The sequence below is a fragment of the Gracilinanus agilis genome, chromosome 1 (assembly GCF_016433145.1).
Source record: "Gracilinanus agilis isolate LMUSP501 chromosome 1, AgileGrace, whole genome shotgun sequence".
NCBI lineage: Eukaryota > Metazoa > Chordata > Mammalia > Didelphimorphia > Didelphidae > Gracilinanus > Gracilinanus agilis.
In genome coordinates this window covers 701,599,686-701,615,518 of record NC_058130.1, presented here as the reverse complement: position 1 = coordinate 701,615,518, position 15,833 = coordinate 701,599,686, and the positions used below count along the sequence as shown (strand labels likewise).

The window sequence follows — 15,833 nt, the reverse complement described above, 5'->3', positions numbered from 1 at the left end:
AAAGAAAGAAAGAAAGAAAGAAAGAAAGAAAGAAAGAAAGAAAGAGAGAAAGCAAACAGGCAGGTATAAATAAGAGATTCAGGAAACCTAGGTCCAAGTCTTGGTTTCCTACTTACCAACAGTGTGACCTTAGACATTTAGAATAAATCCCTTAAATTCTCTAGCCTCAGTTTTCACATCTGTCCATTGGAGGATAATGATAGAGACCACCTACTTACAGAATTGATTTGGAGAAAGCATCTCCTAAGACTTAAAGTGCTACCAAAATGAGAGCTCCTATTATTCATTAAACCCTAGGTATTCATTTTAGTTTCTGTTTCAGAACACTAAACACAGAACAATGAGGTATGGCAGAAAAACAAGTCCCTGGGCCAGAGGCCTGGGTTCCAGTGGCAGCTTGACTGTTTCAAAGTCACAGGTCTAGAGCCGGCAGGGACTTCAGAGATCACTAGACCAACCTCCTTGTTTTACAGATGAGGAAATTAAGACTCGGACAGAGGACATTTTTAAAACCCTATTCATATAGAGTTCATATAGTGTTGCATCAGCTATAAAGTTTGAATCCAGCCTCAACCCACAAAACATTCTGTCAGGTTGCCCTCACCTTATAACACAACCCTTCAAGTACTTGAAGACAGCTGTCTTTTTTTTTTTAATATTTTTTTTTACTTCTTTTGTTAAATATTTCCCAATTAATGTAAAAAAGATTTTTAACAATCTTTTTTTTTTAATTTGAGTTCCAAATTCTTTTTCCCTCTCCTCCTTGAGAAAGGAAGCAATTGAACATCAATTATACATGTGAGAAAGCAGTTAAGTGGCTTAGTGGATAGAGAGTCAAGCCTGGAGACTGAGAGGTCCTGGATTCAAATCTGATCTCAGCCTTCCTGCCCGTGTGATCCTGGGCAAGTCATTTAACCCCAACTTCCTACCTCATCCACTCTTCTGCCTTAGAATCAATACGTATTGATTCTATAATAAAAAGGTAAGGACTTTAAAAAAATTACACATGTAAAGTCATCCATCTTTTCTACACTGTGGAGCTTAAAATTAATATGTAAAATAGTAAATACTATATTTATGAATATTTTATTAATAATAAACTAACAGAGACCTAACTAAAAGGTTACTAGCCAGCCCACTCCCAGGAACCAAAGAGAAAAAACAAGACAGAGTCTCAGAACTTAGACAAACCTGACCAGGCAAATGTAAACAAAAGGAAAAGCATTCTAGGTAATACAGAATTCTGTATTGATAATTAATAATAATAATTAAAAATAATAATTAAAAATAATTAGTAATTAATAATATGGAACTCTGGGCAATGCAGTCTTTAGGAGTTCAGGATTTTCCTACTATACAGCACTACACATTCTCAGGTCTTTCAACCTGTCCTCTTATAACAATTACAGAATCAGAAAATATTAGAACTAGAAGGGACCTCAGAGATCTTAACCACTGGCCTAGATATGGGAGGAGAAGGTAGAACTTGTTTGAAAAACCTTTATTTTCAATAACCTGTAACTTAAATTTAGCATTTCCTCCAGTTATTTAAAAACATTATTCTGAAAAGTCATTCATAGTCTTCATAGGGACACCAAAAGGATCCATGACACACAAAAAAGGTTAAGAATCTATGGTCTACAATATGTACAAAAATATGGAGCAAAGAATTAGAATTTTATTTTTGTTTTGTTTTTAATGAATGTTTATCATTCAGAATAGGATTGTGTGATATTGTTTAAATAACAAAATAAAATATGATTTCATGCAATTAACAAAGCTTTGCTACAAAAATATGTGGCAAAGAACTGGAAACTGAAGAGATGTTCCTCCATTTTGGAATAGCTGATCAAATTATAGTATATGAATGTAACATTATTGTGCAGTAAGAAAGGATAAAAGGGATGGTTTCAGAGAAACATGGGAAGTCTTATAAGAATTGATTCAAAAAGAAGTAAGCTGAATCAAGAGAACAACTTCTACAATAACAAGTCTATAAAGACAAACAAGTTGGAAAGACTTAGGAACACTGATTAACACAAAGACCAACCATAATTCCAGAGGAACCATCATGAAACACATTCCCCATATATCCAGATAGAGAACCGATGGATTCATACATCATACCGACTAAGGCACACTTTTTTGGAAATGGCTTATGTGAGAATTTGTTTTGTTTGACTCCATGTGTTTGTTAGCAGTTTTTGTTTTTCTTGCTTTCTCAATAAGGAAAAAGAAGTAGAAGGGAAAGAATTTGGAGCTGAAAATAAAACTGATTTTTTAAAATAAAAGAACCTCTGGTCTAGAACATCCCTTTGACAGATGGAAAGTTTGATACAGAAATGAAATCAATTTCTCTCTCTCTCTCTCTCTCTCTCTCTCTCTCTCTCTCTCTCTCTCTCTCTCTCTCTCTCTCTCTCTCTTCTCCCATGTACTTATCTATTTCCATTTTATATCACAGTTATTTGTGCAGAGGGAGGAATTCTCTGCCTTTCCTGTGATGGAAAATGTTGCTCTGAGGCAAATTCCCTGGTTCTTTCAGTGGGCCACTCCTTCCCCTAGTCAGGAAGGCAGCTCTTGGGAACATTTAACTCTGCAATTTAATTTAGCAAGTCTTTTTTAACAAAATGTTTTTAACTGATCCTTCATATCCTCACCATAGACCCTTTTCAGTGGGCTCATTTCTGGGAAAAGGGTTTGATGTGGAGATAGAAGAGAGAGAAAGAGACCTGGGCCCAGCCCCCAGAGAACTATCTCAGAGGGAGATAAAATTCATTAGTTCTTGAAGGTTTTAAGCACTTTCCTCTTAACAGTACAAAAGTTAATTCATGCACATATCCTTATCTCCATTTCACTGAGATAGAAACTGAGGTTCAAGGTCACTCATGTGGGCAATAAGTAGGCAGAACCAGTTCTCCAATCCAAATATCTGGATTCTACATCTTTCCCACTATGGGTAATATCAGCACCACCCACCTCACCAGACTGATATGGAGAAAGCATCTCAGAAGGTTTAAAGTATCACCAAAATGCAAGCTATTATTATTCATTAAAAACTCTAAGAGTTAATTTTAGTTCCTGCTTCAGAACATTAAATACAGAACAAAGAGGACAGGCTGAAGAAAAACAGGTCTCTGGGCAAGGAAGCAGGAGATTCAAAGATTCAAGGGGCAGCTGATCTGCTTCAAGATTGCAAGATCCAGAGATAGAAGGGGCCTCAGAGACCACTGAATCCACTCCCTTCTTTTACAGATAAGGAAACTGAGGGCTTGGGAGAGGACATAGTAAACTGGCCTTGGAGTCGACTCAGGGCCACTAGTTCCCAATTTGCCTTCCACAGCCATTGGGAAGAAACTCCTATGTTGAGATGGCACCAACCATCCTCACCAACTGTCATCTTCAGGGCAGGGAGAGGCAGGCAGCCCAGATGAAGCAGAAAGGCACCACGGGCCAGCCAAGCCAAACCACCACCACCATGACTACCAATTCCTCTTGGATCCTGATGGAGACAGCAGGACCCTGAACCTGCCCAGGGCCCTTTAGCCATCATCCTGGGAAGTAAGCGGAGGTTCCACCAGCAACCAAGCAATTGCCCTATGAGGGCTACAAACATAGGTACTGAAGACCCAAAAAAAGAATTCTAACCACCAAAGTCCTTGGTACTGTCAAATGGCTCAGAAATTAATATTTTATCAGTGGAAAAGATAGTAAAGAAAAGGCCTTAATACCTGTTTTTCATATACACCTTAACATGGTGGGACTTTTCCATCTGACCTTCAGTTTAAACCCTCCCAGGGTTGTCTCCCCATGAGAATGTAAGCCTCTTAAGAACATAGATTGATTGTCTTACTTCTTAGCTAAATAAATGCAATATTCATATTTATTCAATCCATTCCTCTGTACAAGGGACAAGCATAAAATACCAGCTCTGACAGCACTTCTCTCCAGCTCATAACCCTCCCATGGCTCCCCAAATGTCTTACAAGAGAAAGTCTATACCACTCAGGCCGGCATCCAAATCCTTCCACAACCTGACAACCCATCCTTCTAGTCTTATTTCTCCTTTCTCACCTCCAATCCAACTCAAATTGGATACACACCATCCCTGAAATCTGCCTTCATGCCTTGTCTTTGAGGTCATTCAAAGGGAGGGGAGGAGGCTTCAATGGTAGCATTCTAGCTACTGGGAGGCTCCACCATGTCCATCCTCTCCTCTTTCGATTTACGATTTACCATCTGCCCCTATCCACACTCAAGCTGACACCATTCTAGAAGAAAGGAGGATATTCAAAATTACAAGTGAGAGAGTTCACCTTGCAGACCAGGAGGGAAAAGAAGATGACAAGTGACGTGGAGACCCAATGAGGATCTTTCTTCTCTAAGGGATTCTTCTTCAATCACCTATTTCCTCTGGATTTTTTTTTTTTTTTACAATATTCAACAGTCTGCATTGCTCCCCTGGCCTGCACCACTTAGCCCTCAGTTTCATGCCAATAGGATTATAGATTTAGATCTGGATGGAACTTCAAAGGCCATCTCATCCAGTTCCTTGACTATAGAGGTAAGGCACTGAGTCTCTGAGGGCTTAAGAGATTTGCTCCCACAGGCAGTTAGTGGCAGAGGCAAAGGATTTGAAAGTAGGTCTTCTGACTCTAAATCTATACCCAGTTGCAATCTAGTACCTTCTCTATGAGAGGCAGGACACTGGGACTAGATTCATTTCATGCATATCCCAATTCCAACATTTACTAGTTGTGTGACAACAGCCACATCATATGCCTTCCCAGAAAGAATATTTGCCCTACCTATCTCACTGGACAGCTGAAAAGTAAATGGGATCAACTGTGAAATTCTATAGAAATTGGAGAGATTGTTAATATTATTATTCCCATTTCCCTTTGACTAATTACTGAGATTTAAGTTTCTCTCTATTCAGGGCCAATATTATATTATAATTATATGTTATTATGTATCATATAATTATGTTATTTTTTTATTATAAACTGATAAAATCCTAAGAAAGTTGTCAAAGAATGGCATTTGGGAAGAGAATGTATGCCCTGTCACTAGAGATGGGAAAAATAGCTTCCCCGTGTTATAAGATCCCCCAGAACAGGACTACAGATGGCTGGTCCAAGTAAGCAGCTCCTGATTGAAACAATACCCAGGGCCCCCAGCCAGTCTGGGGTTGGAAACGAGATAGCTCCGCTGATCCTCCTGGGAACACTCTGTGAGTTTTTCAGCCTGCGGTTTGATTGCTCTCCCTTCTCTTTAAAACTATTTTGAAAAGCACAGCACCCAGAAGGATGATCTGGGCTTCAAAGAGGGAGATCTGTGTTCCAGAGTTGGCTGGAGAGTTTTTATCAAGTCTATTCTCCTCTCTGAACCTCAGTTTCCCTGTCTCTAAAAGAAGACTTTCTAACACTTGCTCTATTTTATAGGTTGGTGATGGAAAGTGTTTTTGTTAACCTAAAGAGAAAAAGATCAAGTCAAGATCATTAATTCAGCAAATTTGCAGAAGAGTCAGGACTAAAACTCAGGACCCCAGATTCCAGAGCCAAGGTTCTCTCTTTCCAATGAATCAGAGGTTGGGACAGAACTGAAAATATTATGATCATCTGGAAAGCCTCTCTGCAATCTCCCCTATGGCCTGAGGCTTAGAACTCACCCTGTGAAAACTGAAACCAACAAAACCTGTGAAAACCCACAAAAACTGTGAAAAATCAAATCAACAAATAGCTCTCAACCATCTACTTCTATTTCCTTGGTACACATTTTATAGACTTAGATACCATTTCCCTCAAATAGAACAGAACATAAGCTCCTTGGGGGCAGAGAGTGATCATTTTTTAATCTCCTGCACCTGACCTGCACCCTAGTAGGCTTTAATAAATAGGTCCACTGATTGATCATTTATTTAGCAAACACTTTATCAGTCACCTACTATGTGCAAAGCACTGTGCTAGGCATTGGAAAAGGCAGCATGACCCAGCTAGGATGATCCTCGACGTTTGGAATCAGGTGAAAAATGGGTTTGAATGCTACCCTGGATTACTTGCCAGTTGTGGCTCTTGTCAAGTTAACCTCTCAGATATCCATAGTTTCCTCAATCAGGAAAATACCCACAATACTAAACTCCACAAAAAACTCAGGGAGGTTTCAACTGAGAGGAATTGCTTAGAAAAGAAACCTTCTAAATTAAAAGGAAACTTAAAGCCTTTGCTTTAAACAGTCTACTATTATTATTATAACAATAATAAGGGATCCATGAGAGGAACTCTAGCCAGAAGAGGAAGACTTAGAGGGAGATATATAAGGTATAAGGTCACTGCCTTCCAACAGGACTGTCTTGGGAAAAAGCAATGATGAGATTCTGTGATTCTTAATTCTGGCTCCCACACTCAGCCTCTTGGATTCCCTGACTTCCCTCTAGTACCAACTAAAATCTTATCTTCTACAGGAAGCCTTTCCCAACTTCTCTCAATTCTAGTACCTTCCTTCTCTAAATCATTTCCTATCTATTCTGCAAGTAGCTTGTTTGTCCATATTTATTCGCTAGTAGTCTTTCCCATTAGATTGTGTGTTCTAGGAGCAGCTAGGTGACTCAGTGGGTTGAGAGCCAGGGCTGGAAATGGGAGGTCCTGGGTTCAAATCTGGTCTCAGACATTTCCTACCTGTGTGACCCCTGAAAAATCACTTAACTCCCATTGCCCACATTTCCCTGCTCTTCTGCCTTGGAATCAATATACACTATTGATTCTAAAAGAGAAGGAAAAGGTGTAAAGGGGGTGGGGGGAGATTGTGAGCTACTTGAGGCCTAAGACTTTCATTTGCTTCTTTTTTATTCCCAGCACTTAGCACAATGCCTGGTTCATAGTAAGTGCTTAATAAAATGCTTATTGATTGACTAGCTATGTGACTTTGGGCAAAGTACTTCATCTCTTGAGTCTCAGGTTCCTTGTCTATAAAATGGAGATAAAACTAATAACTACCTATTTCCCAAGACAGGAATAGGTTTTCTGAATCTTAAACTGTTATAAAAATGTTATCATAATCATTCTCATAGCAGAAAATTTGTATGACAGGTCCCTTCCCCTAAGGAGCCTAATAAGGGGGAAAGACACAGCCACAGTACTTTAGAGAGGGGCACACAAAGCATCCTGTTAGGTTGGAAGGGGAAGTCATTATTACCAGTGAAGGATATCAGGAAAAGGCTTCCTGGAGGAAGAGGTATTTGAACTGGGCTTTAAAGGATAATAAAGGGTTTAACAAGGGGGTATATCATGAGCAAAATTGTGACAGTAAGAGAAAGTATGGCAAGTTGGAGGGAAGAGACGGGCTGAAGCACAGTTATTTGCAAGGGAATCCTCAAGAAATAAGGCTAGGAAGGAGTGGCAGAATTATCCAGGACCTTTAATATCCCTATTCTGAAAAGGATTGAATATTTCTGAGCAGAGGGGCAGTGTGACCAGATGGTTACAAGAGGAACTGTATTGTGACAGTGGTATGAAGGATGGACTGGAGTGAGAAAGTGGAGTAATCTATAATGAGACCACAGCAATGGTGGCAGAGCTGGCCTCTAAGACAGTGGCAGTAGCAATGGAAGAGAGGAGAAAAGAGGGATGTGAGAGATTGGAGAAGGTGGAATCAACAAGACTTAGTAAATGAGAGGCCTGAGAGAGGGATGAGAACAAGGAAACTTTTCAAAAGTTAAACAATAAAACTTTAAATAATAGTTCAGGTCAACCGCTGCCACCACAATAACAACAATAACAACAAAAACTGTGAAAGCAGCCAGTGGAAAAGGGCAAATGATGGAAAGCAACTAGTTGGGGAGAAAGAAATTATGGCTTCAGGCTGGGGCAGTCCCAGAAGGCTTCTCAGAGGCAGTATATCTTGTAGTAAAGTGCCAAACAAAAGAAAAATTGCTAATCCTAACACAGTAGCAGGTGATAAGTTTCCCCCAAAGCTCTCTCCTAGCTTAAAGGGAACCAGGAGTCCTAGACTCCAGTCTCAGCTTTAGGAGAGACAGTAATCCTGGCCAAATTCCTTCATTTCTTTGAGCCTTCGTTTTCCCATCTGTTTACTAACTGATGGGATAAATGGTTAAAGGCTGTTTCCAATTGGCGGGTCCCCATACATCCACAAGTCTTAAAGCCCCTTCCAGCTCTGCCTTCTCCAAGTTCTGAGGTCCCTTCTGCCAGAGTCTGTGTTCTAGGATCCTGTCCAGCTCCCCCAGGAAGGATTCCTTGATCTCCTGGTACGCCCTACACACTTGGAAGCTTCTTTTGAAAACTGGCCATATCCCTCTCGTGGCCTTGGTCTGGGGCTAGGGACTTGGTGGTCCTAGAACTCTCCAGGGTCTCAGAGATAGTCCACAGAAGTAGGAGAAGGAAAAGATGTAGATGGTGGGGTGGGGGAAATAGGGGCATTTTAACAATTGGTTGGGGGTGTGAGGAGCTGGAGAGAAGGAGCCACTATAGTCCTGTCCTTAGGGGTCTGGGTACAGTCAACTCTCTCTCCTCTTCGTCCACCCTCCCCACCCCTACTACCAGGTCTAAGGCAGCAGGTGTCAGGCCCTGTAAGACCTGTCACAAAAGCGAATGATACTTTTCCTTCTAGACCCCAACAACCCACCTCCTCACTCTAGTCCCTCTGTGGGAGAAGGGGGGAGGATGTAAACTGGGGACCCTCGCCCCCTTCTAGTGCCCAGGTTATGGGCCACCCTCCTCCCCGCTGGGGGTGGGGGGTGGGTCCCAACCTTGCACTCGTCTTTAGCGCTCCTAGAGGGGTTACCCGCCGAGTTCGAACGCCCTCCTCTCACCTTTCGAACGCTACCCCCGTCCGGGGGCTCCAACAAAAAGCCTCCATCGCCGCCTCCCTCGCCGTCCGGGGTCTCCTCGAGAATCATCTCGGCCCGCGCTGTTGGGACATCCAGCAGCCCGAGTTCCACAGAGGACAACCTGTGGCGATCCCCCGGGAGCCGCGGCCAAGTGCAAGCAAGTGCACAAGCCCCAGGCAGAACAGGAGTCCACTGGGCCGGGCAGTTTGGCTACTCCGGCAGTCCAGTCTCTCCTCCTTCTTCTTCTACACCTCCTCCTCCCGCAGTTCCCGCCCGCTTCCCACCCCTCCACTCCCACTTGACTCCCCTGGGGAGGGAAGGCGGGGTGTCGGGGAGAGGGCCGGAGGTGACCGCTGGAAAGAGGACTCCGCGGGAGGGGGAACGGGGCGGACAAAAATCTAGCCTTACCCAATCAACTTGCGGTGCTGGCTAGGACGGTGGTGGCCTCGGGCCAATGGCAGTGGGATGGGCGGTTTCCATAGGGGCGGAGCGGTGCCCGCGAGTCCTCTCAGCTTCTTTCCCTCCCCTGCAGAGTCCCAGGGGAATTCTGTCTCCCCTGGCAACGGTGGGAATTAGAACGCGGGGAGACTAAAAGGCAAGAGCCGGGAGGGGCCGCCTGGGGGCAACGAGCGAAGCTCTGCGCCTGCGCTGCCCCGGGCTACTGGATGCTGGGGGCGGGGACGGCCCTCGCCAGACGTCCATCTGTCCTTCCACTTCTCCGAGTCCTGCTGCTACTGGATCTGGTTGTCTTAGATCTGTCCTTCCCCCTCTTCCACTCAATTTTGGAAGGAAAGTCGTAAATGCAATTCCCCAGCCCTTGCAAACTTACTTTGTAATCTCTTATGTTGAGACCAACGAATTTTACCGTTGGAAGGAACCTTTGAGATCATCTCTTGTCCTGCACGCCTCGTTTTCTTTGGAGGAAACTATGGATGAGAGCGGGAAAGGGGATCTCATCACACAGCAAATAAGTGGCAGTCTTCAGGCTCTCTTTAGTAAAGTTCTTTCCACCACCTCTCATTTGCCTTTCCTAATTACCTTACTTTGAGGACTGGCTTAAAGGAGCACCCGCTCGGTATCTGGAGACCTGCGTGCAAGTTCGAGCTCTGATATTTACAAGCGATGTGTCCCTGGATTCGTCCCTTGCTAGAGCTTTCATTTTCTGTAAAATGAGGACCTCCCTAGCAGAGTCGTACTTAAACCTTAAAGAGCTGTAGAAATAAGAGCTATTCAATTTGGAATGGTGCAAATAAAGTGACTAAAATGTCCATACTTTTTAGAGTTTCCAGCACTAGATATATACCAGAAGGTCACTGATAAGAAGTAAAGCCTCACAGACACTGAAAAGGTTTATAGCAGTACTTTTTGTGATAATAAAGACTTTGAGAAAGTAGATACCCACCAATTGAGGAATAGCTAAACTGTGGGTCAGGAACGTAATGGAATAATACTAAGCTGAAAGAAATTAACAATATGATGAATTGAGAAGCATGAAAAGGTGTATATAAACTGATTCAGAGTGAAGAAGAACTTCCCCCCACCAAAAAAAGAAAAATCCTGGTGGCACTCCTCCTACTCTTTTTTATGTTGTCTTCCTCCATTAAATTGTAAGCTCCTTGAGGGCAGGAACTTTTTTTTTATTTGTATCCCTAGCTGCTAGATGGCCTAGCACTTAGTATAGTTCTTGTTGCATAGTGGGTGCTTAATAAATCTTTATTTAATTGAATCTTTTTTATATACACAACAATAATGTAAATGGAAAGAACTTCAAAAATCACAAATAGTGCAAAATTACAAAGAACATGACCTAAGATATAATAAGACACACCCTATTCCTATGCAGAAGTGGGAAGTCAATGGGTGTGGAACACTGCATATAATTTCAATTTTTTTCTATGTATTATTGCTTTTTAAAATTTTTTTAATAAACCCTTAACTTCTGTGTATTAGTTCATAGGTGGAAGAGTGGTAAGGGTGGGCAATGGGGGTCAAGTGACTTGCCCAAGGTCATACAGCTGGGAAGTGTCTGAGGCAAGATTTGAACCTAGGACCTCCTGTCTCTGGGCTTGACTCTCAATCCACTGAGCTACCCAGCTGCCCCTATGTATTATTGTTTTGCCAATTTTTTCCTTTTCTACCTATTTTTTCTTTAAAATTATTTATTATTTGGACTAGCTCTTTGGGAAGAGAAGGGAGAGGGAAATAGTGATGTGAAAAACAAATGATGGCAATAAAAAATTTTTTTAATAAATTGAGAGGCAGCTAAGTGACTCAGTGGATAAGAGAGCCAGGCCTAGAAAGAGGGTGCTCTGGGTTTAAATATGATCTCAGATACTTCCTAGCTATATAAATCTAGGCAAGTCACTTAATCTCAATTGCCTAGCTCTAACTGCTCTTCTGCCTTGTATCAACTTGAAATCTGTAGACCCCAAGTTTGGCCTTGTCACATAAGAGTTCGCCTCAAGGGAGGTCTCAGACTTAGCCATTTCAGACTGAATAAATAATAGATCTTAAAGTTATTGATTATCCCAGCTTAGGTGGGGTTAGCCAATCTAAGCAAATGCTAAATACCCTTTTAGGCTTAGAAGTTTCTCCCATAGAAATCCAGTTCTTGGGCAGGGACTATCCTTTTAGTATCTATTGTAATTAGGCCACTCCCCAGCACCCCAACCTCTGGCTAGGGTTCCTTTCCCAAACCTGTTTGTGTCCTGTCAGTGAAGTTTGGGTTTCTCATTTCCTTGTAACCATGGTAATGGCAATCAATCACACTTCCCAGTCCCTTAGTTCCCCAAAAGGTATATAAATTCCCCAAGTTCTATTGTTCCTCAGAGGAAGAGGGAGCTCGATGATCCTCTCAGAGATACTGTTGCCAGAGTGCCAGTCTTCGGCTCTGTGTGGTTTTGGGGACTTGACTCTGGGATGCAATCAAATATTGAACACTATCTCTTTCCTGATTAAAGACTTGGTGTTTATGAGTACTTTAGTAGTTCTGTGTTTTTTCCAAGTTAACACTTGGAATCCTTCTCAATATTGATTCTAAGACAGAAGGTATGGGTCTTATTAAAAAAAATGTTTTAAGTATACTGAGGAGCAGCTCTGTGGCACAGTGGATAGAATTCTAGGCCTGAAGTTGGGAGAACCTAAATTCAAATTTGACTTCAGACATTTCCTAGCTGTGAGAAGTCACTTAATCCCCATTGTCTAGCCCTTGTCCTTCTGTCTTAGAGTTGTTACTAAAACAGAAAGTAAGAGATTTTTTTTAAAGTATTTTGAGAGACCTTTTTAAATCATCAGAAAAAAAAGTAAACTATATAATGAGATGGACTATGAAATTCCTGTGTAAATGAACCTCATCCATCCTGAAACATTACAGCTAGAAAGGAACCTTAAGAGTTATATAAGGAGACCATCCTAATTTCATAGAATCCTAGAACCTCAGAGCAGGAAAGGATCTCAAAGATTATCCAGGCCAATCTTTTTTTTCTAATTAATTAATTAATTAGTTTAGAATACTTTTCCATGGTTACATGATTCATGATTTTTCCCATCCCTCTTCCTTTCTCCCCTTCTGGAGCTGTTCCATTGGGTTATACATGTATCATTATTCAAAACCTTTTCCATGTTATTCATATTTGCAATAGAGTGATCTTTAGACATTAAAACCCTAATCATATCCCCACTGAACCACATGATCAATCATATGTTTTTCTTGTGTTTCTGTTCCCACAGTTCTTTCAATGGATGTGGATAACGTCTTTTCTCATAAATTCCTCTGGATTGTCCTTATCCAGTCCAATCTAAACAAAAATCTCCTTCTACAACACCTTTGGCACATCTGTTGTCTCCCCTGTTGTTTTTAAGTTTGAGGCAGGGTGGCAGGTTTCATCTTGAATATTGCATTCAGTTATAGGTAATGCATTTTAGAGGGTACATTGACAAGATACAGAATGTCTGGAATGGGTCTCTGTCTGTCTGTCTGTCTCTCTCTCTCTTCCCCTTCTCTTCCTCTCTTTCTGTCTCCGTCTTTAACCACTGGAACCCCTTCCATTTCCCACCCACCCCTCTGCCTCTGGCTTTGTCTCTTATTTCTGTCTCTTGCACCCCTTCTCCACTACCCCAAGACAGTGTGAGGTCTGACCACAGTCCCTTCAAAAGTAATCAGTTCGGGGGGCAGCTGGGTAGCTCAGTGGATTGAGAGCCAGGCCTAGAGATGGGAGGTCCTAGGTTCAAATCTGGCCTCAGACACTTCCCAGCTGTGTGATCCTGGACAAGTCACTTGACCCCCATTGCCTACCCTTACCACTCTTCTGCCTTGGAACCAATACACAGTATTGACTCCAAGACGGAAGGTAAGGGTTTAAAAAAAAAAAAAAAGTAATCAGTTCGTAGCAGAGTCCCACAGAGCAGAAGCTGCCAGAGCAGTAGTGGCCATGAATCCCTTGAGAAAAACACATCAATTATAGACCCTAGAGTGAAACCAACTCTCAGAGTGAGCACAGAGCTTCACCCTAGGGGAAGCTCATGAGGATTCTGCAAAGGGAGAAAAGGATTTCCAATAACCAGGAACAGATTCCCTTTACCACATGTATTCTTTGTATTCATTTGCCTCACTATCATTTTACTATATGTTTGAGTCCACTTTCCCCAAAGACCTTGAAATTAGCTGTCATGCTTAGAGACTGATCAGTACAATAATCCCAGATGATTCTAAAGGACTTGTGATGAAAGATGCTGTCTAACTCCAGACAGAGAAATGATGGACTCTGAGTGCATATCAAAGCATCTTTTTTCTCTTTAGTTTTCTTTTTTTACAACATGGTTAAGGTAGAAATATGTTTTGCAGGACTTCATATGTTTAACAGATATTGTAATTCTTAACTTTTTATTGGGAAATAAGGGAAAGGGTAGAAGGAAGGAGAGAATTTGGAACAAAAAAAAATTTTGTTTCAAATGAGGTCTGTCATAAGCCTTTTCTTTATCATAAATTACCTAATTGCTTCAACTAATGCTTGTCTGACATGATTTTGAGCCCCTTTGCTATCTTGTTGCCCTTGCCTAGATGTTCTCTAACTTTTCAGTATCTTTTTTTTTAAAGATGTGGTTGGGATTTTCTTGGCAAAAATACTAGAGAGGTTTGCCATTTCCTTCTCCAGCTCATTTTACAGATGAGGAAACTGAGGCAAGTAGGGTGAAGTGACTTGCTTGGGTCACCCAGCCATTAAGTGTCTGAGGCCAGATTTGAACTCAGAAAGATGTATCTTCCACTTGTGTCACTTAGCAGCTTCCCCCCCCTCCTTAAAATGAAGTAGCTAGAACTAAACAGATTTATATTCAAAATTCCTTTGGGAATAAGAAATATAATAGAAAACATCACATATGTAGTGCTTTCATCGCTATTATTTCATTTGATTCTTACAACATCCCTGTGAAATATACACAGGGGAGGTACTATTATATCTATGTACAGATAAAGAAACTGTGAAGATGGAATTAACTCTATCCTGCCTATTTTTAGATTTAATCACCAAAAGTATACACACCCCACTTATCCTTAAATATGGGGAGGTCTGAGATCCATGTGTGTGAAAGTGGGTGACGAATCAGAATCAACTGACTGCCCCCTGGGCAGTCCTAAGCAAAGCTTTAGCTGTAATTGGTACATGTAAAGTGGGAGGAAAGCACAAGAAGGGACAAAAGGAATGGTCTTTATAAATTGCAAGAACCTCCTATGAAGAGAGGTCTTTTGCCTTCAACTTGACCCTGGAGGAGTTCTGGCTGAGGACTGAGGACTGCTTTCCCTTAGAACTACCACATGGGTGAGTGAAAAAGGCCGACTCCCTTCCCTGACTTTCCTGGAGATACTAGCCTCCAGAGGGGCCCCTCATATGGGAGGAGGCCTCGTGGCTAAAACCTTTGTTAATTGACCCTTAGGCCCTCCAGCTGGGACTTCTGGAGTCCTGCCAGAGTAAAGCCAGGGCTTGAGCAAATAATCTAGCTCATTAAGCTAGATCTCTTACTCTGCCCTCTTCTCATATCTCTATTTTCATTCTTTCCCTCTATTTTGTAAATAAATTGCTAAAAAAAATCAGTTGGAATTGAGATATATTAATTCTTACATATTCAGTCCAACCATAATTTTACCCTTTATAAAACTGAGTTCTAGTCAACATGTTTTCAAAATCGGATAAACAAGAGTAATGAGAAATCATGGATGAGTTGTGTGATCTGACCTGCTAAAGAGAGTACTGACATTGATGAGATCACAGATAGACTGGGATAGAGAGGTACAGCATATCCAGAAGTGGAGAGAACAATCTGGCCAGGGGACTGGGTCTCATGTCATAGGGTAATTTGTCTAACAAAGCACACTGTCCCTCAAATATATTATCATTAATTACTGTGTATTCTAGTTATACGTGTATGTGTCTCATCAGCACTTACACACACATGACTGCATGTTGGAAACTACAAAATCTCCTCCTCTCTTCCTACCCAAAAGTAGCCAGCTCTACTTCTTCTCTTAACGTTTTTTTTTTTTAACCCTTACCTTCTGTCTCAGAATCAATAGAAGTATCAATTCCAAGGCAGAAGAGTGGCCAGGGTTAGGCAATGGAGGTTAAGTGACTTGCCTAAGGTCAAACAGCTAGAAAGGATCTGAGGCCAGATTTAAATCCAGGATCTCCTGACTCTAGAACTGATACTCTATCCACTGAACCACCTTATTGCACCCTTCCTTTTGAAGATTTTTTTCAAATTTGCCATAGGGTTTTTTAAAACCTGGTTCAATTACTTTGGTAAAAGAAGTAAGAAAGACTAATTAGAAAGAATTTTTTTTAAACCTTACTTTGTTTTCGAATCATAATAATCAATAATAATAATAATATTGATTTCAAGGAAGAAGAGTGATAAGAGCTAGGCAATGGGAGTTATGGGACTTGCCCAGGGTCACACTGAATTCACATTTGATCCCAGGTCCACCCAACTTCCAGAC

The 15,833-nt window shown here is 41.5% G+C and overlaps 1 protein-coding gene across 1 annotated transcript in view; it reads right to left on the bottom strand.

The window, feature by feature from the left end:
- The window catches only part of RHPN1 (rhophilin Rho GTPase binding protein 1), a 41,223-nt gene extending 32,211 nt beyond the window's left edge, over window positions 1–9,012 (bottom strand). The window contains exon 1 of the mRNA XM_044684583.1: window positions 8,825–9,012. Within this exon, the coding sequence (XP_044540518.1) occupies window positions 8,825–8,911 (87 nt within the window). The 5' untranslated portion in view covers window positions 8,912–9,012. The remainder of the gene's footprint in view (window positions 1–8,824) is intronic.
- Between the last annotated feature and the right edge of the window lie 6,821 nt (window positions 9,013–15,833).